Source organism: Manacus candei, unplaced genomic scaffold (assembly GCF_025592945.1).
Source record: "Manacus candei isolate 608988 ecotype Guabito, Panama unplaced genomic scaffold, ASM2559294v1 h1tg000052l, whole genome shotgun sequence".
In the NCBI taxonomy this organism is placed as follows: Eukaryota; Metazoa; Chordata; class Aves; order Passeriformes; family Pipridae; genus Manacus; species Manacus candei.
In genome coordinates this window covers 2,403,299-2,430,452 of record NW_026138100.1, presented here as the reverse complement: position 1 = coordinate 2,430,452, position 27,154 = coordinate 2,403,299, and the positions used below count along the sequence as shown (strand labels likewise).

Sequence of the window (27,154 nt, the reverse complement as noted above, 5' to 3'; positions counted from 1 at the left end):
TGTTGCAAGGTACTTTGAAAATTCCCATTCAGTGAGACCAGTCCTTCAATGCAGAGCAAAAAAGACAAGGTGATTGTGATGACTTTACATTATGTGGCCTTTCCCAGAATGAGTGCAGTCCCTGATTTCTAGCTGGTGAGAATCACCATGGAGAACAGTTCCCAAACGAGGCTCCTTTCTTCTTGGACATATGCATAGTAAGTTTACATCCAGCACAGAATGGTGTGGCAATTTAAATTTAAATGTGGTCAAATGAAAACCACATTTGTCCAATCCTCTGGATGAGACGAAAACAGCTGTAACACAGCAAGAAGATATGCACACATTTCATTTTCTTATGAAGTCCACTGAATAGATTAGAAAAATCTTAATAGTATTTGTATATTACTTTTTAAAGAAAGAGAGAGAATCCAGAATTTTTCTGTTCACTTAGAATCCACCAAGAGAGATAAAATATTAGGGATGGTCTGTTTGGAATGAAAAACAAATAGCAAAAAATTAATTAGCATACAAAGCAAGTCTATTGTCAGTCCCTGAATCTTTGCTGCTCTGACTATAGCATCTGGATTTGTTAATGCAGATGACTCACATTGTTAAGTCTTTGTTAAATAACTAGATGATATTTTGGATTAATAGAATGGTCTTTCTAATTTTAATAACATTTCTTTTTAAATTTAGGCAAGAAGAAACAGATGTTTTAAACAGTCCAGTCCTCACCACATGGTAGATGCTCTAGTCTGTCACTAAATTTCATGGCTTAACAGGAGGAAGGACTACAGGAATTAGTAAGCATTTCCAGGATCACGCCCTAGATTAGTAGCACATTGAGATTTTTCAGATCTGCATATCTTGAAGTAGTTTACATCCAGGAGATATATATATATATATAACCCTTCTCTTACCTTAGTTTAGCTCTTAGCTTAGTTGAAGCAGGGAGCCAGCTATAGGGGATGCTCTTCTTGAGAAATACTTTGCCCTCACAATGAGGATTTGATTGTGGCTTTGACAATCAGACATGTTGTGGCAGAAAGGATGTGAAAGTGAAGTACCCTAACGGCAGTTGGTGGTGACGTCCTGTTTGCTGAGGATAGGAGCAAGCTCCACATGTCCATGGGGGCTGCGTGCGTAACTCACAGCTATTGCACCCCTCAGGAGCTCAGCCTTCTCTTAGGCTGGCTCCCTGGAAACAAAGGAAACAAAGCCATGGCTGCCCCTTCTTCAGCTGGTGGGGAGCAACCTCATCCAAGCTAACCTCTCACTGTGAATCTAGAGATTGCAGCCATTTCAGCTGCCTCCTGTGCAAGGACCATTCCCACCTGAAACTCGGAGAAGAATCACAAGTTCGCTTTTGCAGCTTTCAGGCTCCATTGAGTCTCTGCATGAGCAAGGATGATGGACCAGCAGTTATAATACAAACCTGGGACTCTGGGGATGTACAACGGTTCAGCATATGCTTCACAAGTGTACATTCCATTGATGCAGTAATAGAAAGATATAATAAGAAGTTAATAAAGAAATAAAAGATGGCAACCCCCACACCCTGAAGCTTTTACCACTCCAGGCCTGACATGTAAAGAACAGATAAACTCTCTTTCCTGACATGTAACTGCCTCTACATCACCATGACCAACATTTAGGGCCTAAAGGGATGTAGTCCCTCAGTACATCAGAAGTTGTGTTTATTGAAGAGGTTACTACCACCTGCCAGCTGTTTATTGCCCCTCTGCTGGAGTTCGCTGTCTCCTCAGATCTGTTGGCTCACTTCATCTTAATCTTATTTAGGCAAATGGGTCTGAGGTACTGCAGACAGTGTAAATATGTGAGTTTGGTAACTCTGCTCGTTTAATCTGAAAAGGGTTGGGGAATTCTTATACTAGCAACTGTACTAACATATGTGAGGAGCACTAATATCTGATGGGGTGATGCCAACAAAAAATGGGGACAGTGACTTTTTTCACTGAATCAGCTGGGCTTTGGAAAAGAGGACCTGTTTATAATCTTAGGACATGCATTTCTTTTGGCAGCAGTACTGGCTTAACAGACCCTATTATCTCCCTCTGCCACCAAACCTTCTCTTTGGTCAAACAGTAAGAAGCGGGTAACAGCCTTGTGCACTCTGCCCCTTCTCTTCCCCCTTCCTGTTATGCCAGCACTACTGTTTGAGCCGTTGGGTGAGTCAGTGCAAGGATTTGGATAAAAATAGGCTTTCTTTCTCTCCGCTTGGGTTGCTGGCACACCATGCAGCTGTGCAGACCATTGCATCAACACCCCCAAGGTCCGTGCCAGGTGATTGTGGCAGTCACCTGGAGCTGCTGGAGCTGCAGCTGAAAGAGATGTTCATGCAGTCATGGCATTCCTCCCTTGTGCTTCATTTCCTTAATGGCGAAGTGGGAGTAACTGGACTTCTCAGTTTACAGGAGTGCTTAAAGGGTAAATGTATCAAAGAAACAGCTCTCAAACCAGGAAGTTGCCCCCTTGCGAAAGCACAGGAGGTACCAGGTTGGAATGGAGAAGGCTCAGGATAATTTCATCTGACCTCTCCCATCTCTCTCCTCCTTCATCCTCTTTCAGCCTTTGCAGCTTCTCCTTCTGGTCCCCAGGAGCATTCACTTTGTGTCCCATGTGCAGAGGGGCTTAAAAAAATTCACACTGTGGTGGACTTTCTTGGAACTTGGAAGACAGGATTGCAGTACGAGTGATATTTATGAGTGATACAGCATGAGTATACTTCAGGAGGCTAAGGCAGCTGAAAGTTGGGCTGCAGGAATTTGGGATTTCACAGAGTAGACATGCATGCACGTGTAAAAGGGTGGGGAATGAAGATAAGGTGGGGGAAAAAGGGAATTACAGGCTATTATAGCAAAGGAGAAAGGTGAGGCTCCCACTAAAGGAATTAGAGCTGCTGTATTCAAGATTGTAAATGCAAAATACTACAGAAATGGGTCAGAAATAGAGTGCATCAGACAAAATCACAGTTTTGTCACCCTTGTAAAAATTCAGAATTGCATATACACTACAGCCATAGAAAAGAAATTCAGTTTGCAAAAGAAAAATACTGTGCCATCTCCTATTAAAATTCGTGTATTTCTGGCTGTACATAAAAATATCCTATAGACAAATTATTTTACTTGGTTAAGACATGGAGGCCACATTATTCTGTCTCTAGAAACAGCAATTGATAAATACTGTGATATATAAAATGTACGACCACAGAGTGGAAAAAGTTTAGGAAAGAAAACTAAGGCTTTTTATTTTTCTTTGAACATCCAGTGTGTTTACAGCTAAGGTACCAATCTCATTTATTTTATGGGTGTGAAAGCTGTGTCCTGTCAGTTCGACTATTTCTTCCATGTATCAGTCAATCCTGCATGCTACAACTGATGACAGGAAGGACCCCCGACCAATGTGTAGCTAACAGCAAATATTTCTTTTGGTTTCCCATGTGTCTCTTGCACATCGGAAAAGATTTGTAAAGGCAGGAGAATGGGAAAGAAACTTGGCAGAGAACTCTGTGATTACTGTTATACTGATTCTCATTTAAGTTTTCTAATTTATAAATAAATGTGACCATAAATTATGAACTCAAAGGAAAGCTGGCCTTTTTCTAAATTTCTCCAAAATGCAATGATGTTCTCAAACAATGACATAGGATCCAGAAATATTAGTGTAATTCAGTTTAAAGTCTCAGATTTCACTGGTGGGTAAATCCCAAAATCAACAACCCCTCCTATTACTGCCAAGTGGGAGATTTTGATTTGATTTAGAAAACCGGTGGGGTTGCTATCTCACCAAAGTACAGACTCAAGAGCTGTTTTTTCCTAGAGGCCTCAGTCCACAGAAGCACTTAATCAGGGTTTAACTTTAAGGAAGCAAGTGATCTTATTGACTTCAATAGATGATTCGCATTTGTAAAATTGAGGTATTTAAACATTCTATTCAAGTGGTCTAAATCCAGCATGTTGCATTTCCATAATAAAATCATGTATGACATTCTGGAGATGGAGATGGTGATGTTTTGAAGTCCTTTTGTTTACACATTGCCAGAAGAAACTGATTAAATTGCCCAAGATTAGTGGTTGCTAAAGAATGGATTTTAATTAAATGGTAGAATGTGTCACTCTCTACATGTTTTAGGCCACAATCTGTTGGCATAAACCACCTTTTTTTTCTAAGTTCATTATGACCAGCTAAAATAAAATTATTACACTTACCTACAGGCTATACACCTAAGAGATTCTGTCTTATCACCTGGATATCTATGGTAATAGTTTACATGCTACATTTGTGACTGAAATGTAAATATTATGCAATAAAGAAAACACCACTATGTTATATGTTGACCTCGTAAGGGATCTTTAAAGTGAAATTCCATTACTGTAGCTCCAAATACCAAGCTAAAGCAGCCCTGAGCTGGCTGCTTACTTTTCTGTGATGTGATTTATGCCTTATTGAAATAAATTAAAAGATTTACACTGACTTCGGAATGATTTCGATTGGACGTTTAACTAGTAAAAGGAATGATAATTTAATAAAAGCCCACATACTTCTCTCTTTTTTCCTCATTAAATCTAATGCAAATCTAAAAGAAGGAAACTGAGAATTACAGTGAATTTGACAACTGTTTCATCAAACTGTGCAGTGGATTTAAACATACAGCACAACAAGAACACAGCAAAAAAGCTTTTTTTTTTTTTTTTTGTACACAGGGATTTTTCAGACTCTTGCGGGTATCCAGGTCAAATCCAACAGGCTCTTGAACCTCTGACTGGATTTTTACCTCGCCCCCCCCAAAAGTTAAATATTTCTCCCAATACTTCTAGCATAACACCTTGGACCTATTACAATATTGGTTTGTCTTCCGTCTCTCTCTTCACTGTTACTCTTTGTATGATCTGCTCTGACCAAATGGAAGGATGGCTGCTGTGCTGCTGAGAAAGGCACCTAACTTCCATGGGGTTGACCTACAGATGGGTGGCCTAGGGGTTCTGTATGGATGCTGTAGCCAATGGAATAAAAAACTTACCAATAGTAAGTTTAGAAAATTATGTTGTTCATCTTGAAAAGGGATCTCAGAGCACCAGAGTTCATAATTTATCAGAAAAAAATCCAGAGAAAGAAACCGCACTTGGACAACATTGGTTTATAGAAAATAATTAAATTGAAGGAACAATGAAAATGGAACTAAAGTTGAAACTGCACACTTACGATATCAAATATCAATGCAATCACTTTGCAGCAGATAATGTGCATGGCAATTAGAGCTTTTTTACATTATATTATAATAAATTCATAATTCATGCATACAATGAGAGCTTTTGGAAGGGAGCATTTGAATTTAACAAACACTACCACTCATCATCTGAGCAAAGATGGCAAAAGGAATTTCAACATTATTTGCGATCTAGAAAATTGAACCATCGTTGTTGCTTTGTGTTGTGCTTCCCTTGCACAGACTGCAGTGCCTTCTGTCTGCTTTAGGGTGTGGCATCTGCCATTGGGGAGGAAAAACTGGCATGTGTTGCCTTTTATAGCAGACTGATTTCATTGTGCTGAGGGCCTCAATTTTATAGCCTCTTAGTTCCAATCTTGTAGCCGAGTTGCTGAAACAAATGGGAGGAAAAAGAGTTAGAGGTATGAACTCTTCAGTTTAAAGCCTCATCCTTTTCCTTCCCTTTCCGGGGGAAAACATTTCAAAGTAAATTTGCGTTAAACTTTTGCGGGTTATTTTCTGATGGGAAAGAGTTGCAGAGGATGTCAGGAAGTATTGCGATCTGCAGCCCAGGCACTATCAGTACATCTCAGAAGATCTTCAATATACGTGGTTTTGCTTAAATATAAATGTCTCGAAGTAAAAAGTGTAATTGATTTTATATTTTATTTTAGAGTACACATGTAAATAAATACACACAAGGAGACATCTATATTTTTATTTGCATATGAAAGACTTCAAAAAATCAGCTTAGGTGGTTTAATGTGTATAATTAGGGTGCATTTGAATACAGAAAAGAAGAAAATCCAGGAGAAAATGTCAAAAAGGCTCACTAACAAAGATGTAGTATTCTCTTGGCAAAAGCTGATGAATGATTTGGCATGAGTTCATCTTACAGTTCTGTTATTCTCTCTCCTACAAAGATGATATACCCCTTTCTAGCAGTTTGCATAGAATTGCAATTTGTTGTTGTTACGGCCTGTAATGACCCTTGGGTATGCACCTGATTCCCCCCACTAGAATTACTCACCATTTTTTTTCCCACTCTACGTTTTTCTACTAGCCATATAACATTTTTGCATTTGAAAGAGTACAAAAAAAAAAAGAGAAAAATACAATTGTAACGGAAGTATTAGCAAGATGTACTTGACAAGCACTGAGACTTTTCAGAACTAACTCCATAAAGGAAATCAGAATATATCTGACTCTTCAGACAGAACTAAAATTAATAGACACTGGAATCACACTGTTCATACATTTATCAATAATCTTTGCATGTAACTCAACATTATAGCATGAAGCTTCTGTTCTTTAATGTTTTCACAGTGGATTCAAAAAAGCCTACCTATTCATGACAGCATCTTGATACGCTGCGTTCTTCTCCAGTATTATGATTGAATCTCCTGTATATCCATTTTGAAATTTGAAAGTGTGCTTACCTTTAACAGAGCGCATAAATATATACATTTAAAACAGCGTGGTTTAGACTCTTGCTGTATTGAAAAGGTTTGTTAATATCCCAGTTTGCTCTGTTCACAGCCAAGTATTTGAACTCCCAAATGCTTTCATTAGTTGACCATAATGTCTGACTATTACCTTTTGTTATATTAAGGTATCATTTGTATTAAGGTAGTTATAAAAAAAACTTCAGACTGTCCTGGTTCAAAAATGTAGGTCAGCAGCAGCTTTCCATTTGGAGGAAGAGTTACTCATATTACATATTTTGGTTTTTGTGTTAGTACATTTTCATGAGTGTCTTGTGTGTACTGGAAATTATATTGTTTGGGGAAACAATTATGAGACCAAAAACGCCTCTCTCTCCTTGATCAACTCCTGTTGATCTGCAAATAAGTACACAGAACATATTGAAAACGGCCCTATATATAAAAGCATCATCAGTGCAAATGACCGTTAGAATTTGGAGACATCTGGACAATGTGGACAACTGCAAAGATGCTACCGCTGCAGAATTTTAGGTTAAATTTTATAACCGTCTGCACACACAGTATAAATCTTCAGGGGGCGGGTGGCTGGAAGGTGGGGGGAAAGAAAGAATCTGAAACAAGTCTTATTTCTCCGAGACGAGAGCAAACGCGTCCCTGTCCTCGGCATACGAGGCGGCTGCAGAGCCTGGCATAAGGGGCTGGAGGGGGGCAGCGTGCGGGCCCCGAAACTTTGTCCGATCCATCTGCTCGGGCACAGTTGGACGCGGGGCGCCGCGCTCATGGCGGGCCCCTCGCCGCCCTCCCGCCCCGGACCGGCCCGCGCGGGGCAGCGCCGCCGGCGGCACCCTCGGCCCAGCAGCACCGGGGACAGTCGCGCTGCCCCCCCGCCCCAGCGGCGCTGGGCGGCCCGGGACGCCCCTCGGGGCCCGCCTCGACCCCTGGCCTCGGAGGAGCCCCCGCGCGGGTCTGGCGCTCCCCGCGGGCCGCGAGCCCCGGCGCGCACACGGGCGGGACCCCGGTGGGAAGGGGGGATCCGCGGGGGGCGCGCCCCCCCATCCTGCCGCGCTGCCGGGAGAGCGGAGAGGAGAGCGGGCGCCGGAGCAAGTCCAGCGTGGAGTCCAGTCCGCGTTTTGCGGGTGCGCGGGAGCGATCGGGGCGGAGGGGGCGATGGCTGCCGGCGCTGGCTGGCTCGCTCGCTCGCTCATGCCATGCTGGGCCAGCGCGGCTCCGGCAGACGTGTGTTTACCCATATCCGGGTTAGGGAGGAAAGGAGGAGAAAAAAAAAAGTTTCATTTAAACCTGAACAAAAAAACTTTCAACATGAAATCACACAGCGGGAACGGGCACGTACCGTAAGACGTTCTTACCATTTCTAACCTCAACCACGGACTCGGGGAGGGAAATCGCTGTAACTCGGTGCGTGCGGAGCGGTCCGCAGGGGATACTCTGGCTCAGTCAAGTCCCTGCCCCGGCCGTTCCTCCTTTTGCCCCTCTCTTCTTCCTCCCCCCACCTCTCTGCTCGCCCACCTTTTTTGAGAGTGGGGATCGATTTTTTTTTATTTTTCAATTTTTTTTTAATTTTTTTTTTTTTTTTAATAGTTATCAGCACCAATTTCTCCGGACTCGCAATGTTGCGATGATCATGGCCGCGCAAGTCGCAGCGGCTCCCGCGGGTGCGAACAACAGCAAGGGCAAAGCCCCGAGCCTGCCGGGCGGCCTGGGCCCGGAGCGGGGCCCGGGGGGGGTCGGGGCTCCCGGGCCGGGCCCCGCGCTGGGGGTCGGCGAGGGGAGTCTGGCCGGCGGCAGCAGCGTGAATAATTTAGATCACCATCTCCACCACCACCACCGCAGCGAGCCACCGAACATGGCCAATAACGCGGCTCCCGCCGCTGCCGCCGGTAACAACAACGCCAGCGGCGGCGGCGGCGGCGGCTCCTCCTCGGAGCCGGCTCTGAAGGAAGGTGGAAGCTCCTCGGCGTTATCTTCATCTTCTTCGTCTTCTTCTTCCTCCTCCTCCTCCTCCTCCTCCAACCCGGGCTCGGCTATGGAGACGGGGCTGCTCCCCAACCACAAGCTGAAGAGCGTCGGAGGCGATCACCCCGCCGCGCCGCCCCACCACCACCATGCCCACCACCCGCATCACCATGCCCACCACCACCATGCCCACCACCCGCACCACCACCACCATGCACTACAGCAGCAGCTAAATCAATTCCCGCCGCCGCCGCCGCCGCAGCAGCCGCCGCCTCAGCACCATCCCGTGCAGAATAACAACAGCAGCCTCGGCGGCGGCGGCAGCGGCAGCAACAACAACGGCGGTGGCGGTGGCGGCGCTGCTCAGCCCAGTGCAGACATGGAGCAGCAGCAACATGGAGGAAAAGACAGTGTTTTGGGCGCTCAGGCCGAGCCCCCCCAGCAGCCGCAGCAAATGCTGAATAAAAGCGCCGACGAGGAGGAGATGCCCAGCAAGATGGGCGAGCCCATCGGCGGCCGCTACGACCACCCCGGCTTGGGACCCCTGGGCGGACAGCAGCAGCCCCAGCAGCCGCCCCCGAGTGCTGGGAGCGGCGGCGGCGGCCTCGGCGGCGGCGGCGGCGGGAGCGGGGGAGGCGGCGGCGGCCCCTCCGCGGTGGGTGTCTCGGAGTTCAATAGCTATTATGGCAACCCTGCCCCTGCCCCTGCCAGCAGCGCTACGGCGAGCCGCGCCGGGCCTTGCTTTGATCAACATGGCGGACAACAAAGCCCCGGGATGGGGATAATGCACCCCACGGCGGCCCCCAACAGCATGGACCCCCTGCAGAACTCCCACGAAGGGTACCCCAACAGCCAGTACAACCACTACCCGGGCTACGGCCGCGGCCCCGGCGGCGGCGGCGCAGGCGGCGGCGGCAGCGCGGGAGCCGTAGCGGCGGCGGCGGCGGCGGCGGCCGCTGGGGCAGGCGGCGGCGGCGGCTACGGGGGCTCCGCGGCGGGCTACGGGGTGCTGAGCTCCCCGCGGCAGCCCGGCGGCGGCATGATGATGGGCCCCGGCGGCGGGGCCGGCCTCGGCAAGGCTGGTGCCGGCGCGGCGGCGGCCGGCGGCTTCGCGCGGTTCTCCGGGCAGAACCAGCACCCGTCCGGGGCCACCCCTACCTTGAACCAGCTGCTCACGTCCCCCAGCCCCATGATGCGGAGCTACGGCAGCAGCTACCCCGACTACAGCAGCCCTAGCGCCCCGCCGCAGCCCCAGCCCCAGGCAGCGGCGGCCGCCCCGGGAAGCCAGCAGGCAGCAGCGGGCATGGGCATGGGCAAGGACATGGGCGCCCAGTACGGAGCGGCAAACCCGGCCTGGGCAGCGGCACAACAAAGGAACCACCCGGCGATGAGTCCCGGGAACACCGGGCAGGCCATCAGCAGGACCCAGGTAACTCCCCGCGCTCGGTTAATGGACGGCTGGTGCCTCCGTGTCGCTCGTGTCGGGCTCTTAGTTTCTTTATAATTCACTTTTTTTCTCCCTTCCCCCCCTCGTCCCCCATCCCTCTCTTTTTTCCTTTATTTTTTTCTCTTCCCCCCAACCCCCCCCTTCTTCGGGCTAGTTCTGCCCATCGCTGCCTCCGTAGCGAGTGTGAGCAGCGCACAATGCGCGGCCCCGCTGGGGCTGGAGGCACCGGAGTGCGGTTTTCGCTACCGAAATTAGGTTGTTCTCAGACCCAATTAGTATTTGCCCCCACCACTTTGAAACAGCGTCGGACGGACGCAGGGCCCGGAGGACAAGCAGCTCGGGACGGACGGGGGCGGGGGTTGGATTTTGTAACCGGAGTGTCGGACGCGGGGGGCTCCCGGGGGATAACGTCCATTATCTTTCACGGGGCCTTTTTTTTTTTTTTTCTTTTTCTCCTCCTCCTTTTTTCTTCTCTCTTTACCCGGTATTTTTTTCTTTTTCCGAGCAGCAGAACGAGTTGCGCCGTTGCGCGCTCTTAGCAAATTAGTTTGTCACTGATTGGAGTTACCGCAGTGAGATCCACGTAACGCGGCCGCGCTCCTTTCCCTGTGGGAAGAGCGCGCGCGTGTGTGTGCGCGCGTGTGCGCCCAGTCCGCGCGGGGCGCCCCGGCCCGGTGACCTGCCCGGGACTCTCCCGCCGCCGGGAGCGCGCTCCGGTGCGCGGGCGCGTAACAGCGCTTCGCTTGTCCGCCAACACACGCGGAAATAAAAAAAAAAAAAAAAAAAAAAAAAGAAAAAAAAGGGAAAAAAAAAAAAAAAGAAAGAAGGAAAAGTCCTTGGCGTCAGCAAAGGGGCGCGGGCACAGGAGCGGGCCGCCGCCGCGCCCCCCCTCCCCCCCGCACCCCTCTGCCTCAGCCCCGGTAACTCCGGCGATGGATCGATGGATCCGATCGATAGACAGGCGCGATGATCGCGGGGCGGCGGGTGCGGCGCAGCGCCTTTCCGGGGCGGCGCGGTGCGGGAGGAATGCCGGCTGCCGGGCGCGACCCTTGGAGGAGCGTCCGGGTCTCCTCCGCCCGCCAGGTTGGGAATTTGAATTGTGGAGGTAAACTGGCTGCAACCGTCTCCCGACAGCTGCCTCCGAGTTGACATCTAATCTGCCATCTGATTGGCTCCGCGCGCGCCATTGGGCACCTCGCGCCGCTGATGTAAATAGAGGCGCTGGAGCGGCGCAGGCACAGGAGCCCCCGCCGCAAACAACGCCGGCACCGCCGGGGGCAGGGGGCACCGGCACCGCCGCTCGGGCACCTTCCCCCCTTCCGTCCCCCCTTTCACTCGGGTTACACTGCGTGGTTTTCCTGAGCATTGACTTCATCTATCTGTCTATCTATCTATATCTATCTATCTATCTATATCTATCTATCTATCTATCTTATTTGTTTTAGATTTTTAATTGGTGGCGGTAGGGGAAGTATCTTGTAATAACAGTGCATTTGGACGAGGATTCGGGTTTTCGCATCACGCTGGTGCTTTCTTAAAGAAAAAAAAAAAAGAGAAAAAAGAAAAACAACAAAACCCCCCCAGCATTTTGTAGTGTTGCAGATTACGGATATTATGCAGGGGATTAGGTCTTTATTAAAAAAAAAAATAATCCCAGTACTAATTTCATCGTGTGTCTGTTTGCTTGATGCCTAACCTGTGCATGCCTTTTAAAAATGCCGTGTTTGCATGTAAGCTGCTGTAGGTGAGAAAACGCCGTGTATTGTACAAAGAAGGGAAGAAGGAGCCTCTCTGCCAGAGGTTACGTTTATTTCAGCTCTGCGACGAATCCAGACACTCGGGGAAAACGTGCTTTTGCGTTTGAATTGTGGTTAGAATACTTCAAGAAGCATCAGGAGTTGTTGATGTCATTTTTCTACACAAGTGTGAGATTAGGGTTGAATTCTCAGTAGGAAGGTGAATTGTGTTAAATGGAGTAGTGCGTTAGAGTTTTATGGGTTTCTTTTCCCTTCAACAAGATCTTCCTATTAAGAACTGTTAAATCTTTTAATAGCTTTTAACAGCAAGGTCTGACAGGAACAAATGCAGGTGTATGCTTTTGGGGACTTCCAACAGCTGGATCTTTATGTTAAGTAATGAACAGAAGCTGGAGAAATCAGCGCTTAATGTTGCAAACGGTGTCTTAATCCTGAAAATATAATAGAAACCCTGGATGGGCTGACTGGGTGTGTGTTCGTCTATTTCCAACAGACTGCTCCTGTCATGTTTTTAGTTTTTATTCTATTTTCTTTCTGTTTCTTCCAGGGAAATAAGATTTTTTTTTGTGTTAGTTTTTACCTTTTTTAATTTGCAATGGTAAAAGGATCAGTGGAAGCCATAAGGTAATGAGGGCTTGCATGCATAACCTTTCAGAATTACTTTAAAAATATTTGCATTCTCTCCTTTTAAACACAGGTAGTTCAGAATTTCTGGCTTTAAAAGCTAGGAAAACCGTTGTCAGACGTAGTCCATGCTAGTTCAGAGTGCTGTTTCTTCACAGCAGAAATTGCTTAAAGTATTTATTTTTATTGCAGGAGTGAGAGTAAATTCATTACGTCCTCAGTGTGACCCTTAGAAATACTTCCTTATATTTATGGGTTTACATCCTCTCTTACAGATTTCTTTTTTTCTTCTTTTTTTTTTTTATTTTTGTACCGTAAGGATTGGTATGCAGCCTAGAAAGAATAGTCTGGCAAGACCACAATTTCTTTGATTATTTTTCAAGTCATTATTATTTTTTTCCTCAAAATAATTGTTATAAAGGCAAGACATCAGTGTTATTTATAATATGATTTTTCTATCTAACCAGTAAGTGATTAAGATAAGAAATTTTCTTAGTTCTAAAAATTAATATTTTTTAGTGTATAAAATGGGTTGTGTCAAATTAAAAATACTTACCATTAACTTACAGAGCACAGGTTTATAAATAAATTGTTATTTATTTTTAATTCCCACGTGTCAATCACCCTGTGTGTTGTATAATTAAGTAGACAAATTGTTTGCTTTTTGAAAGAGAAAATTGAAATATTTGTCCAGAATTTGAATAGGAGACTTCTCTTTTTTTTTTTTTAAATAATCATCTGTGTGTGTACTCTCTATATGTGTATACACATATTAGAATATGCTCACTCGTCATGTGTCTTTGCAAAGCAGATGTTGATTGGCCCCTATGCCTATAAGGAACTATTGTGCTCTGAACAGAGAAAAAGAACCGACAGCAGGCTACAACATCTGAGGTGCTTGTTCAGAAAATTCTTGCCTCAGCATGGGTAGTTTTTGTAATATGCGGAGCTGTGGCTCTGAACTGACTTCTGTGTTTGTCCAGCCTATTAAATTATTTAAGAAAATTTGGCTTCCATTTCATTTAATTACCTTCCCTAATTGTGAGACATGATATAAGCTTGCAAAAGAGGCCTCTTTTTTCTAAAGAAATGCACATTTTTAAAGCAGGTGAATATTGCTCACACGGATACATTGATTTGATGGTAGGGAAGTTGTGTGATGCCAGTACAATACTTTGTCGTTCAGGTCTTTTGATTATTGATTAATCCTTGGCAGTGTACAGATATTTAGAGTCCTGAGGCTCCTTTTATTTTTCATTTCTGATTTGCACTGCAATAGCTTAACACATTAGCTGGCCTCTCCGTGTGTGCTTTATATAAATCTTTCCTCTTTGTGCACATGTGTAAGATGTACATACACCTACACAGAAGGAGAGAACCTGTGTCTTTTCAGGAGTACCTGTATAGCATAAGGTATACAGCAAGTTTTAAAACCAAAAATCAGTTGAGCTGCTCTGAGTTTGTGTATAATTTGTTTTGCACAGGAGAAACTCTGAATATGCCTGATTCTGCAGCTCTTTTTATGCCAAATAGATTGTCCGTATTGGGAGTTCTGGCCAAGTCAGGGCTGCAGAATCATGTCCTGTGCCTGAAAGCCATTAAACGACTGTTAGTGTGGTGAATAGATTCTTGATGTCTCAATGGGAGAATAAAATATATTTTTCCCTGTGCATTTTCAAATAAACAGTTTAGTATTCACATAGCTTCTATTTAGAAGTAGCAAATAGCAATATTCACAGTTAGTAGCATCTATATATATATTATGGCCATATATTTGACACTTTGTGGTTTGGTGTTCAGTTATTGGTTTCTGTAGTAGTGCTTATGCCTACATGTTGAACAGCAGGACCCTGTGTATGAGATACAATAAAGAAAGAGAGATGCTAACCCGTCTACTCTATTACTGCTTCCATCATGTAAGGATTCTGCAACTAAGCAGTCAATTACTGTCTTTTTGACATTCTGATCTGAATCTGTGGTGATGAAAACTAAGGCTAATCCATTGCTAAATTTTCTAGTTATGTATGTAAAATAACATTTTTGAAATTACTGAACATGGTCTGTTAGGTGATGCTGGTTCATTCTGAAGTAGTATCTTTGTTAAAACAAGATGAAATTTGTGCAGTGAAAACAAGTAGCTACTGATAGGTCTCCCTCTTTCTTTTGCGCTTCAAATATTTTATTACAGATATTTTGACGTTCTCATTGTTAGCGTGAGAATGGCAGTAGTTTATTTATCCTTATGTCCTTAAGATTGTACCTGTGCCCTAACTAGTACATTTCAGTACTTTTTCAAAATGTGCCATTTATCAGGAGGCTTTGAAGATTCTCTGTGGATATGTAAAGTAGTGTTGCCACACTCGCTGTGCATGCATGCTCAAGGCTGCAGAATTCAGTAGCATGTGTTTGTGGTAGGCTAACTTGCTAGAATATATTTTAGAATTGTGATTATTAAGGTACTTGGGAAAAAAACTTTTTTCCTTTCAATTTTGGGGCTATTTACATAGTGTTAAATATATGTTTTGGTACAATTGAATGAGGACTTTAATTAAACTTAAATTAGAAGTATACCTTAGTGGTTTTCAAATTTGTTTTGAAAACTGGTAATAGAAAAGTGCTGCTAAGCGGTGTTGTTTTTGTATTACTTGGTGCTGAGAGAAGCAAATAAATGTAATATATGAAAATCTTGTAGAGCCAATCATAGTAGAGTAAAATTTCTTTTAAGGAAGCCTTACCTGCTTATAAATTTAAAATTATTTTTAAGTAAACCTGAAAGGTTTCTGTACATCTGATGTGTGTTTTGCCATTCAGCTCATAATATTACCCTTTTACTGTTTCTATTACCCAGTCGTACCTATTCACGCTCAGTTTCACACACAAATGCTGATGTGCTGGCAGAGTGTTGCAGTGTTTGTGTTGCAGGTGGGCTGGAGGATTTCTGTTGTTGTACTTCCACTTCTGAGAGTGTGGCATCCAGTGATCCACCAGGAACATGTCAACGCCAAAAAAACCAAACCCATCGAGGGTGGTGTTCTACTGCAGTCGAGGAGTACCTATGTCAGTCTGTGAACAGTGGGGACAGTAGATGGCTAATTTGTACAGGATTGGTCTTAATTACCTTTATTTTCTCAGTAACAATATTCCAAGTACATTTGATCATTTGATTTTTTCACTGTTTTTTTGGTGTACCTTGGGCTGGAGGGAGAAGTGATTCTTCCTGTTGTACAGGGTGGGGAAAATGAGGCACGTAACATCCACTTTGCTTCAGACAGGCACACCTTAGCACAACTGAAGACAGAGATCTTTTGGAAATAGCTGGGGTCTTGATGCCATAAACTCTAGCTTTTGAATAAATCCAGTTTTACCGTGAACACATTCTGTTGTGGGAGAACTTAAGCTTTACAGGCATCTATTCAGGCAAGTGCGAAGACAAATAACTGAGTGAAACGAGGGATTTGTCTGCTATGTCAGTACAGTCACTTTAAACTAAAGGCACCATAATCTAAAATTTCGGTATTCCTTGCACTGTTTTGTCATTATGTACGCAGTGTCATCTGTACAAAGGCATTAGATTTCTCATAGAAATTAAACTCTGAGGAAAATTTAGTTGAACGAGTGCCCAGGAGCTTAGCTGGTGTTGCAGAACTTGCCTTCTGATGAGTATTATGCACAAAGCACCAGTATGTGCTTGGGGGAGGGAGGTGGCATGTGTGCAGGGGTGCATGCACAGACTTCCTTACTACTAAGTCCGGTTGTTTTATCTGGCAGATACACGGTCTTCAGTTTTTGAAGGAACAGATTTGATGCAGAAATCACAATTGTTGTGTCTTGTTTAAAGATTGCTTTTCATATGGGAATTGTTCTTACTGCAAATATGAAGAACCCTTTCAGCAAACTTTGTATTCTCAATATAGGATGCTTACTTCATCTGAAGGTACTTGCAGCTGTTTTGGAAATTGTGAAACTTAAGGTCATTATCCTGATGCTTTTATCAAAATTTTTAATTTATTAAAATTATTGGTTTATCAAAACCAATATGAAATCTGTGTAAAAGTTTTTGGCAGGTATGATTTGAAAGGGTGTTGATATATTATGCATTTATACTCTGTGTATAGTGGAAACGTTAGTTTCCTTGTAAGCTAACAAATCCAAGTCGTGAGGCTGCTGAATTTCTGAATGGGTAGCGGCCAATTCAATTTGTGGATGTTAACCAGAGTTTGATGGTTCTGCAGTGTGTGTAAAGAATTGCTTTCAGTACAGACCTATCAGTGTGTGATCTACTTGCATTATACTTTTTGCATTTGAGTCATGGTGGGTTTAGTAACTACATCAGAAGGACTAAGCATGTGTAGAAGTTTGTAATCTATTTATTAGTTTCCTTTCTCCAGTTTCAAGAACTATTTGTTAATCTTTTGCACCTGAACTTGCACGATTGCCAAATAGTGTTCTGCCTTTAAGAATTCACTGCTGTGCCTTGTCTTTAAGAATTCATGGCAATGCCCTGTCTTCTTCCCTGTATGTTGTAGCTTTTTCAGATTTGAAAAGATACTGAATTTAGGTTTGTGATCTGGTAATTGTTTATGAAGACATCCATTTGAGTGATAGGCCCTCTGACACTTCATCTGTATGGCTGTGTCACTGATCTCCCCTGCCACCCTCATCAGTCTCTTCCTGACCGCTGGAGAGTGGGGAAGGAATATTCTGTTAATCTTTTTTTTTCCTTTTTTTTTTTTTAATTAAGAAATTAGATGTACGTGGGATTTTTTTTTTGTTACTAAAAAAAGGATAATCATGAAAATGGGAAAAAACTCTTGATGTATAAACACCTTTTTTTTTTTTGGCAGGGAGAATGATGTTGTGTTACTGATAGAGTCTTCTAAGCTTCTACTTTAAATTTTTACACTCGGGATTTTTTCTTTGTTTGGTATTTATTTTAGGTATCTGCCCAGTTGAAAAATAAATTTTGGTAGCAGGGGTTTCTCTTGGATGTGATTCTGCTAAGTTACTGAATCAGTTTATTTGCCCTTTAAAGACCATGTGGCCAGATTGACTTTGAAGTTCTGTTGTTGTAGCTACATAGTTAGGTTCAGGGCATTAGTTGCATCCTTGACTAATAGCTGTTGTGGCAAACCCCTTTGCATTTAGCTTACCGTTGGGGTGGTAGTGTATCTGCAGTGGCAAAATAACAGCCTTTGTAAGTAGCCTCTCCTGAGGGGTTTACAGGTATGGCTGTTAAGATAGAGGTATCTTGCTGAGTTTTTCAGAAGGTAGATAGTTCCACAACATGTTTTGGTCTTGTTTTAAAAGTGCAAAGAGGTCTGTGCTACGTGGCAAAGAGAGGGCTGTCTTGCTGTAGCAGCCCCTGGTACAGCTGGGTTTCACAGAAAGACCTGAAGTTTGAAGCATGGTTGTTCTGAGTAAAGAAAGGAAATCAGTTCAGAAAATCCCAAAAGGAGGAATCCTGTTTTAAAACATAATTGTAGCTGTGTGTGCCATTGCCAGTGTGGACATGGCTTAATTCACAGATTGATTGAAGTGGAATAGTGCCTTCTTTAAACAATCAGTGAATGGTAAGTAAATTATGTGACTTAAGGAAAATGACATTAGTAGAGAATTGGTGCAGGAATTCTTGATATCTGTCTGCTGGCTGCACGATCCAAAGGTAGCTGGTTTCACTGATGGATACCTTAGTTTCCCTATGTTAAAATAAGAATATTATTTGCCTTATTTATTTGAGTTTGATGTGCAGTTTTAGTTACAGTGTAACGCAGAATGAATAGGCAGCCTAAATACTTGTTTTACCTGAAGGTATCCAGTCTGCACTGTACCTTCATCTGTTTGTTTGGATGGGATCTGAAACTAGGTGTTCCCAACATTGATCATGTTATTTGGTTAGCTTGTCAGACTTACTTGTTTGTAAGCAAGATACTGAAACATCATCTCTGAAAATTTCTTTTGAAAGCACAAGGACAGGATTTGTAGTTCTTAAATTTTATTCTTTTAAAGTTAAAAATAAAGATAGGGAGGTTTGTTTTGACAGCATCAAAGGAATATGCTGGTTTATTTGCAGCCTTTGATTTGGGTGGAATGTATGGAGTTCTGTATTTTTTTGTGTGTAGCAATTTATGTTGTGAATATTTTGGATTTTTTGTTTATATGAAATGGTAGTATTTATGTCTTACTTTCAGGCATGATTTATGGAAAATAACTGTGCTTTTGTGATTTTTTTTTTTTTTAATTTAGTGTTTCTTTGTTGCTTGAAATTCCCAAGTCAAGAAAAGTGAAGCATGTTCTTTAGAGCTGTTGCTGTTTTAAGGTGTTTATGGATGGTCATAGATAGAGGCTATTTAAAGAAATATTTCTGGGAAAAATAGAGCTAGGTACATTTTGAGGCTGTTTTAGCTGTGTACCAGCAGTTGAAAAATAATTTTACTTGGCAATTTTACTTACGTTTGAAAGTCCTTCCTATAAACAGAAAGGTCGACTTCTGTGAGGCAGGTAACTTCTTGGTGCCCGCTGTTTAGTGGTCATGAAACGTGCTGGGAACACGTAGATGCCTGTTGGCTGTTTGTGCTGAAGCTGTGACTGACTGAGGCATTTCCCTGGCGGGGCACGGAGGTGTCCCCGGGGGAGAGAGGGAAGTGGAGGGAGGAAGAGGGGCCGGTGACAGCGTCTATACAAGTTGCACACACGAAGCGAACTAGTTCGCTTGTGTGGCGTCACATGACCAAAATATTTTCCCCTTTTCCGCTGCCAGAAGCTATCTATTGCTTTTCAACAACCTCGCCGCTCGGGCAGCGGGCCAGGGCGTTCCTCCCGGCCGGCGGGATGCCCCGGCCCTCACCGGTGGGACCGGGAATTTTGGGAAACGTGTTCATTTCGCTGCCTTTGGAAGGTTTTCTCTGCCTTCACATCTAAGAAACAACACTGTGTGGAGTATTTCTAGCATTTTAAGTGACGCTTATTTTACATTGAAAATTGTATTTTTGCTGATAAAGAGATACTGTATTCTTATGTCTTGTATGTTACATTTTGGGTTACAATGTATATTTTTTCTTTTAAATCCTGAAGCGCTAACATACAACCCTTGTGATAAGCGTCCCTCCCCCCCCCCCCAGCCTGGCATAGAGCTGGTTTTCCTACTAACAAACTGTAGGAGCTAGTAATTCAGTGACATTTCTGAGATTTTTAACTTTGTGTAGAACGATCTTTCTGTTGTTGAACATGTGGTATGCAAATACAGGGGGAAATAGTGCTACAGAGTATTTTGTTGTGGTTTTTTTTTTAAGTATTAAAAACACATTTTGCTTTTCTAATAAACCCCATAACCAGACCTTTTAATGTTTTGATATAAATAGCAATTACGCTAACTGAAACCCAACCACAACTAAAAAAATTCATTTAAGATCATTCAGAAGAAAGGTTCCCAACTTAATTGAGCTCTTCATTTAAAGAGGAGGGACTGATTGGGCAGCATCCAAAGCAAAGTGTATTGCATTCTAGAACAGTATTCTTGAAGTACTCAAGGTGTTGGAGTAGTTGCCAACATTTAAAGATTTTTCAAAGAATTAGCCAGGGATCTGAGAGTTACCACAGCCTAAGCTGTCGAGAGCTTTATATGTGAGTGCTAGTAACAATTGGAAAATTTTCTGGATGAATTGAGACCCTTGAAAAATTTTAGATTAAGATACACAGACTGGTTGTCTCATATATTGGACTAGCATTTAGGGATTTGGTTGTTCATAAGAAACTTGCCAAATGCAGCACTTTGAACAAGCAGTGAAGAGGGATTGTTTGTCCCAGGAAGACTTTGCATAGCACCAGCATTCTTCCTTTTAGTTCTTCAGCTCATTTTAATAATAACAGTGACAATAACAGCACACTTTCTTATTATGAGGAAGGTTGAGGAGGACCTGAGTAAGCTGTTACTTTGCTAGAGTGTGGTTGGCAGAATGTTGGATGCAGTCTTCTACTTTTTTAGAGATTCTAACATTATTATGTGTCATCTCTATTGCACGGTAGGGCTGTTCAATGGTCTTCCTCTGTATTTTCTCTTTCAGGGAGTGAGAGATTTATTTGTGGATTATTTGTGTCTGTTTAACTTCTTTCCTTGCCAAAGTTATAGGACTTTGTTTTATGCAAACATCATAGTCTTTTTTTGCTCCTTTGTCTTGTGATACTTATTTTTCCACCTTGAAATATTATCCTCAAATTCCTATCTTTCTAGGTTTTCAGATCACTGGAGTGATGAAAAAGCCATCTTTATTGTCTTCTGATATTTTGACAGTAGTGCGAGATTGATTAGTGTGACTGTTTATCCACAGAGAAAATAGCTTTTTAGTGACTCTGGTACTCATCCGTCCCTCTGACTTTGCTTCTCTGTCCTTCCAGTGGACAAAGGTTGTTGGGGAAAGAGTGGCAGCAGGGAAAGTGTCTTCACTAGCCAGCTTCCTGTGTAGACTCTCCTAGTGACCCGAGGTCAAGTTGCATTTAAAAAAAAAAAAAAAGAGCTGCCAAAAAAACCAACCAAGCAAGCCCTCAAATCCTGGCAAGACTTGACAGTATAGCAGTAAAACTCATACAAGTAGTTATCTATGGGTGATGGTGCTGGTATTTTTGTTTCAGATTCCTCTATTGCTGATCTTCTAAGTAATAGCAGACTTAAGAGAAAAGAGAGAAATAAACAAAGGAAACAAATCAGAGCTGGAATGTAAATATTGATGTGCATAATTTCTTTACTTTTTACCTGGTATGGCAGATGTAATTGAAAATATATTTATATTTGCCCAAAAGATATTTGAAAAGATGTCAGAATGAAAATTCAAGTATGGTGTTGCTGTACATGTGGAATGGGTAGAAAATAGAGGAGCTGAGGAGGGGGAATACTTTTCATGTAGTTGTCTGTATTAAGTAGTGATGTGATGTGCTAGATGCAGTCCGTGCATTTTCATAGTACTTGATATTTCATTTAATAGATTTCCTTTTAATTCTTCTCAGAAGGTTGAGGTGTAGAGAGCTGCCAATGATCGTTGTTTGTTATTCCACCATGCCATATTTTATTTGAGGGGATGTATCTTGTTAAGATAGTGAATGAAACCTGTTTAAAAAGTGAGTTAAGGTTCCATTGTTATAAGAAAATACCTTAGTAATTCAAAAAAGAGCTGAGAGGCCAATTTCTTCCTGCATGATAGTCTCTAAATTCTGTTGCTTTGCCTCTAAGAAGACCTAGATGTTTATTTGCACCAGTTTTGTTCCTTGAAAAAAAACCCCGGTGTCTGATTTACTTTCTTTGTTTCTTTTCTTTACTTCTGCTTTTTAACATTCAGTTTGTTTTTTTCTTTTCATGGTGTTGATGTCTTCCTTGAAGAGATGGAGGAAGAAAGTAGGTTCTTAAAGGCTGCAGCTAGTCATGACATCATAATAGAAGGTTCAAATAACTGTGATTTCTGGTGACATTTTTACTTTCTTGAAATTCTTGATCTTACATATGGTTGTCTGTCTTAGTCGAGTAAGTTGTCACAGCCAGGGTGCCAGAAATAGGTGGAAATGTAATTTTCCTCCCAGAAGTGAGTTTATATATTCTGTTGTAAGCTGAAGAGACAATGAACATGAGGAGTATTTTTGGTTTTCACTTTTTATTTTTTTTTCCAAATGCATATCTGATACTGAGCATTCAGTAGCATGCTTTTATTTGTCATTTTAGTGCTTGGGAATAAGCATTGAGTATTTTTTTAAATGGAGTTCAGTCTGTATACATTGATCAGAAGGTCCAAGTGGGTATTCCTCAGAAAGACAGCTTTTTATTCTTTGTGCCTTGTGAGAATCATGGGCTGAAACAAAGAGCAAATTAGCAGGAGAAAGGTTGTAACACATAAACGCATAGGAGAGCATGTGCTGAACCAAATGGACATGTGCTTTTTGTGTAGATACCAAGCCAGAATTTCTCTAGGGAGAGATGAAGAAAACTTGAAAGCTTAATTTGTTTACTTCTACATTTTTCAGTAGCCTTTTGTTTCACTCCTTGGGCACTCTTTTATTGAGTTTTGTATTGCAAAAAGATCCTACACCACAGGGTGAGTCTGATGGTTGTCTGAATCTAAAACTTCACTACTGCTGAAAAGACCGGTCCTGTCCTGCTGCTTCCCTTGTGTTGAGTTGCATCAACTCGCTGATTTGCCTGAAAACTAATCCTGCCTAACAAGACCTGCGAATGTTTAGCTTTCAGCCAGATCACTGAGGTGATTTGACTTGCAGCACAGAGGTAAGACAAGGGAGAATGTGGCCAGTTCAGCTAAGGGTGGGGATCAGGGCAGGACAGCCCCCTTTGGTGGTGGTACAGGCTTGTATCAGCTTAACCTCCTCACCAGACTACATCTTGAGTGTAAAATTGCTCTGTAAATAATGACAGACAATTTCTCAGCATTTCTCTGGAGCAGGCAATCATTGTTATCCCTCTCTTAAAAGGAAAGAAACTGAGGCAGAGAGTAATTTTTTTTTCCGAAGTGATAATTATACAGAATGCATTGATTGTAGTGTCCAGATAAGCCTTGAGTATCTTTGAAATCTAAGATCTCAAGGGTGGAACTCATCTAACCATATGTACTGTAGGCATTCGTACCTGATCTTTTTGCATCTCTCTTGTGTAAAGAAACAGTCAGTTCTTGATGTGAATCATCTCATCCTAGAGTACATGTGTAGTGCAGGTCTAATGAATCATACTCCTAAAGTTACATGTTTTTTCCCCTCACTCTAAAGAAAGTGTAAACCTGTAAGCTCAGGTGTTGATGTCAAAGGTCAGGTGAAATGAATTCCTTCTACTATTTATAGTGTTTTCAAATCATACAGGCAAATGACTCCAGACTTGTGTTGGAGTTCTGGACTAACTTTGCTTCCTCTCCTTGTTTTGCTGATCCATTAGAACTAGTGGTTTTCATACCCATTTTCTGTTAAGCTTGATACATTTCTGTTTTGTTGTCCTTTTTATAATATCCATTCAGTTTTCCCCACTGCTGTTTTCCTTTTGGTGCATTAAATTTTTACATGTAAGAACTGTCAGTGTTGTTTGGTTTTTTCCAAGCATATTTACAGACACGAGGCATACTGGCAAATTTAAAAATACCAGTATGAATTTCCAGATCAGTTGTCAAATTTAAAAATACCAGTATGAATTTCCAGATCAGTTGTCCTTCATGCTTAGGTATGCAATTTCCTCTGTACAGAGATGCAAGCTTTTGATTTGGAAATAGGGTAGCAGTTTTGTTGTGTAGATGCTGCTTCACGGTCCATTGAAAACTCTTCAGCCAGCACTGGCACTTCAGCTGTGGGGAAGTGGGCATCTCTGGGAAGGAGCTTCCGTGCTGTGGTGATGCTCCTCACTGAGCACTGGTGCTCCTTGTTCCCCCAATAGTCTCTCCAGGAGGTCTCTCTGTGGGGCATTATACAGGGCAGCAAACCCAGTGAGCACTTTGGCAGTGCTGAGGGGCTGTGCAGGGCGTGGGAGGAAGGAAGGGGCAGCCTAGTCCAGGGATCTCTACCTCCAAGAGACACGGTGTCTGTGGAAGCAAACAGGGTGTGTTCGGACTGCTACAAATGTATCCCGAAACCAAGGTGAGGAAACCCGATGTTATACTGAGGGATTAAATTTTTCAGAAGGACAAAAGAAAACACAGGAATACTTGTCCTGGAGAGAACTCATACTGGCAATGTCATTTTTTCAAAACAGTTAAAGAGGAAAAAACATTCTGCAAAAGAGATTTACCTGCGCATCTTGAAAAATGGGTACCATAATCCTTAGTTATCTCTAGGTTCACTTAATCTTTCTTAATAAAGTGTTTAAAATACCCAAACTGAAGTATTATTGCTATTAATAATTTCTCTGGCATATTTGTGACAGGACATCAGTGCTTTCCACTTTTTGGAGGCTGGTGCAATGATTTTTGTTGGCGCTCTTTTTAAGGGGTCTTTCTCACAAATAATGAACAATTTATTTGGCTTAAGCTTGGGTTTTGGAGCTGGGTATCTTCTGAAAAGTTGCTTGTTTTCAAAAGATTCTGAGGAGTCTTTTGTAGTTTTAAAGTTTGTATCTTTTAAAGTTTGTATCTTTAAGTATCTTTTTCAGTTCTCTCTTATAGTTTGAAGTTCAACTAGTGGCATGATTTTCAGATGTACTTTTTTCCCCCCAGTGTGTTCGAGGGGAGGAGGAGAAGGAAGCATGGCTTCCTCAAAGGTTGACTGAAATGTTTTAAATTCTGTAGCAAATGAGGTGAGAATGAAATTGTCAAAAGGATAGAGACTAAATTATTGAAGCACTTGACTGTTTAAAGTGGCTGGGGATGTACTATAAAAGGTGCGAGTCTAACAGTCAAATGTGTAAGCAGCACCTTATTTCTTCCTTGTACCTGATTTCTCACCACTTGCTTTACATGGTGAGAGCCTAAATCAGTGTGGGAGATATCGCAGCCGTTCTCAAAGTGTTAGTTTATGATGCTCCCACCAGAAGAATTATCTATTACCATATAGCATAGCAGAGAGAAAAGCATTTTCAAGGAAGATTAATTGAAGTAATTCATCACTTTAAAATGGAGAGGATTCATCAAACAAAAATAAAAGCTAAGTATTTTATGCACCTCTATTGGAATTTGATAGCCATTTGTTTTACTAGAAAATATATGTGGACTGGGCATCTAGTGCTTGTCTACACAGTACAACTATGTGCTATAATTATATGCTATAATTATACCAATATAACTCCCTATGGAGACACTCTTATACCAGAATAAGAGTTTTCATGGTTTATTTTACTCTGCTTCCAAACCACATAAGCTTAAGTGGGAAAGGGTACTCTTATACTGGAGAAAGTTTCCACACTGAGCTAGTTATATTGGTATAATTATGCTTTTTTTTCCTTTAGTGTAGACCAGTCCCTAGTGCCTTTTCGACTTTGAACTTTAGTTAAGAATTTCTTGGTTGTGATAAGTGTCTAAGCATTTTTATAGTATATTTTATAGTATATTTTTATAATGGGACTTGGGTATTTAAACCAATTACTTAGGCCAATTAACAGCTTCCTGGGTTGTGGATAACAATAGGGTATCAAAAGGGATCAGAATTCATGTTCCTAGCTGCTTGGATATATCTGCATTTTTTCACCCTCTGTGATTATACCAGTACACAGTGTACAGCACAACAGGTGGAATAGTCTGTGACTGTCTAATGGGTTCTGTGTGGGACACTTTTTGTCTCCTGTTTCTCATTATTCCTTGAGTTTTGTTGTGCTGTGGCTCTAATTGCATGTATCTCCATGGGTCACAGAGAGAAGCTTCCTTGATGAAGTTGAAAAAACTGCTTCCCAAAGTGTTTGGAGAATTGCTGAAATTTATTGATCTCACACAAGACAGTTAAGACCGTAATAGACTTACTAGGAACAAGTTGTACAAGGAGCAACTCAAATTGGATGCAGAGGGAGGAGAAGGTGCAGGTATCCTTCTGGTATGTGATGTAGTCAGAGGACAGTGACTATGTGTAGAAGGTATGTTTGGTAGGGGTGATCTCTCGTGCCTGATTCAGTCAAATGTGGGTACCTAGAGAGAAGTATTTATATGGATGGTGCTTTGAATCTGGCCATCTTCTCTGCTTCTCTTCTGCCCGTATCTCCTTTGCAGCACATCTTATCCTTGCACTCACACCTCCCTAAAAATAGGAATATGTAAACATTTTTTACAGTATTTAGCTCAGTTGGTTAGAGTATGGTGCTCATAACACCAAGGTTGTGGGTTTGATCCTTGTATGGGCCATTCACTTAAGAGTTGGACTCCATAATCCTTGAGGGTCCCTTCCAACTCAGAATATTCTGTGAATCTGTATTTTAGCGGTTTCTGCAAATATCAACATAAATTCCTTAGAAACAGTTTTTCTTATGTATCTTTTTTACTCCTTGTGAAATGACAGGTTTGAAAAACATACGTCTTTTTGTCCTCTTAATTTTCTCTTATCATTGTATCTAGTGTGTTTGTAGTGTTATAGTGTCCTTGTTATCTTATTGTGCTAGAAATTGAGGATTATGACTTCAAATTTTGCAGAAATGGGAGAAACCGTAGAATAAAATAGAGGTGATAACCTCCAAATCACAGAAAAGCAGGGCTGGAAGGGACATCAAGAGGTCATTTAATCTGTCCCTCTGCTCTGAGACAGGGTAAGATAGACCTAACATTCATGGCAAATGTTGACGGTAGTAACAGACTTTGGTGCAAGCTAAACTTGACATGGAATTGGTGTGAGAGAATACATAGATTCATTGAGATTATTTGAAGTTTGAGTTATTTCTGGTTTTTGGAAACTTAATGGTTTCTGTCAGTATCGTCTAATGAGGTTTGTATATGTTTGAGTGTAATGCTCGTTTTTAATTTTATCTGATGGTCTGTTGTTCAGGTGTATTTCTTCCTGAAATGATTATTTTTTTGTGTTGGCTTTGTAACCAGTGTCTGATTTTCTTTGACACTGAGCATTTAGTTTAAAAATGTGTAACATTTCCTTTTCAAACTTGACAGTATTTCAAGTTTGTAATCAGTTTCAGTTTTCCTTTTTTTGTTCAATTTCTTTTTGTGTGAAAGAGCTTAGCAAAAAAAACTGTGGGTAGGAGTGTAGAAGTGAGAAAGGGAAGAATGTGTTCAAGAAATGATAGTACTTGGCAGAAGAGCTG

At 42.3% G+C, this 27,154-nt stretch overlaps 1 protein-coding gene across 8 annotated transcripts in view; it reads left to right on the top strand.

The window, feature by feature from the left end:
* The first annotated feature begins 7,903 nt into the window (after positions 1–7,903).
* Positions 7,904–27,154, top strand: part of ARID1B (AT-rich interaction domain 1B) — a 323,386-nt gene continuing 304,135 nt past the window's right edge. For 7 of the 8 annotated variants that reach the window (XM_051801539.1, XM_051801536.1, XM_051801535.1 and 4 more), the window contains exon 1: positions 7,904–10,057. In XM_051801539.1, coding sequence (XP_051657499.1) covers positions 8,291–10,057 — 1,767 coding nt within the window. In that variant the 5' untranslated portion in view covers positions 7,904–8,290. The remainder of the gene's footprint in view (positions 10,058–27,154) is intronic. The other variant, XM_051801533.1, reaches the window with a different exon arrangement.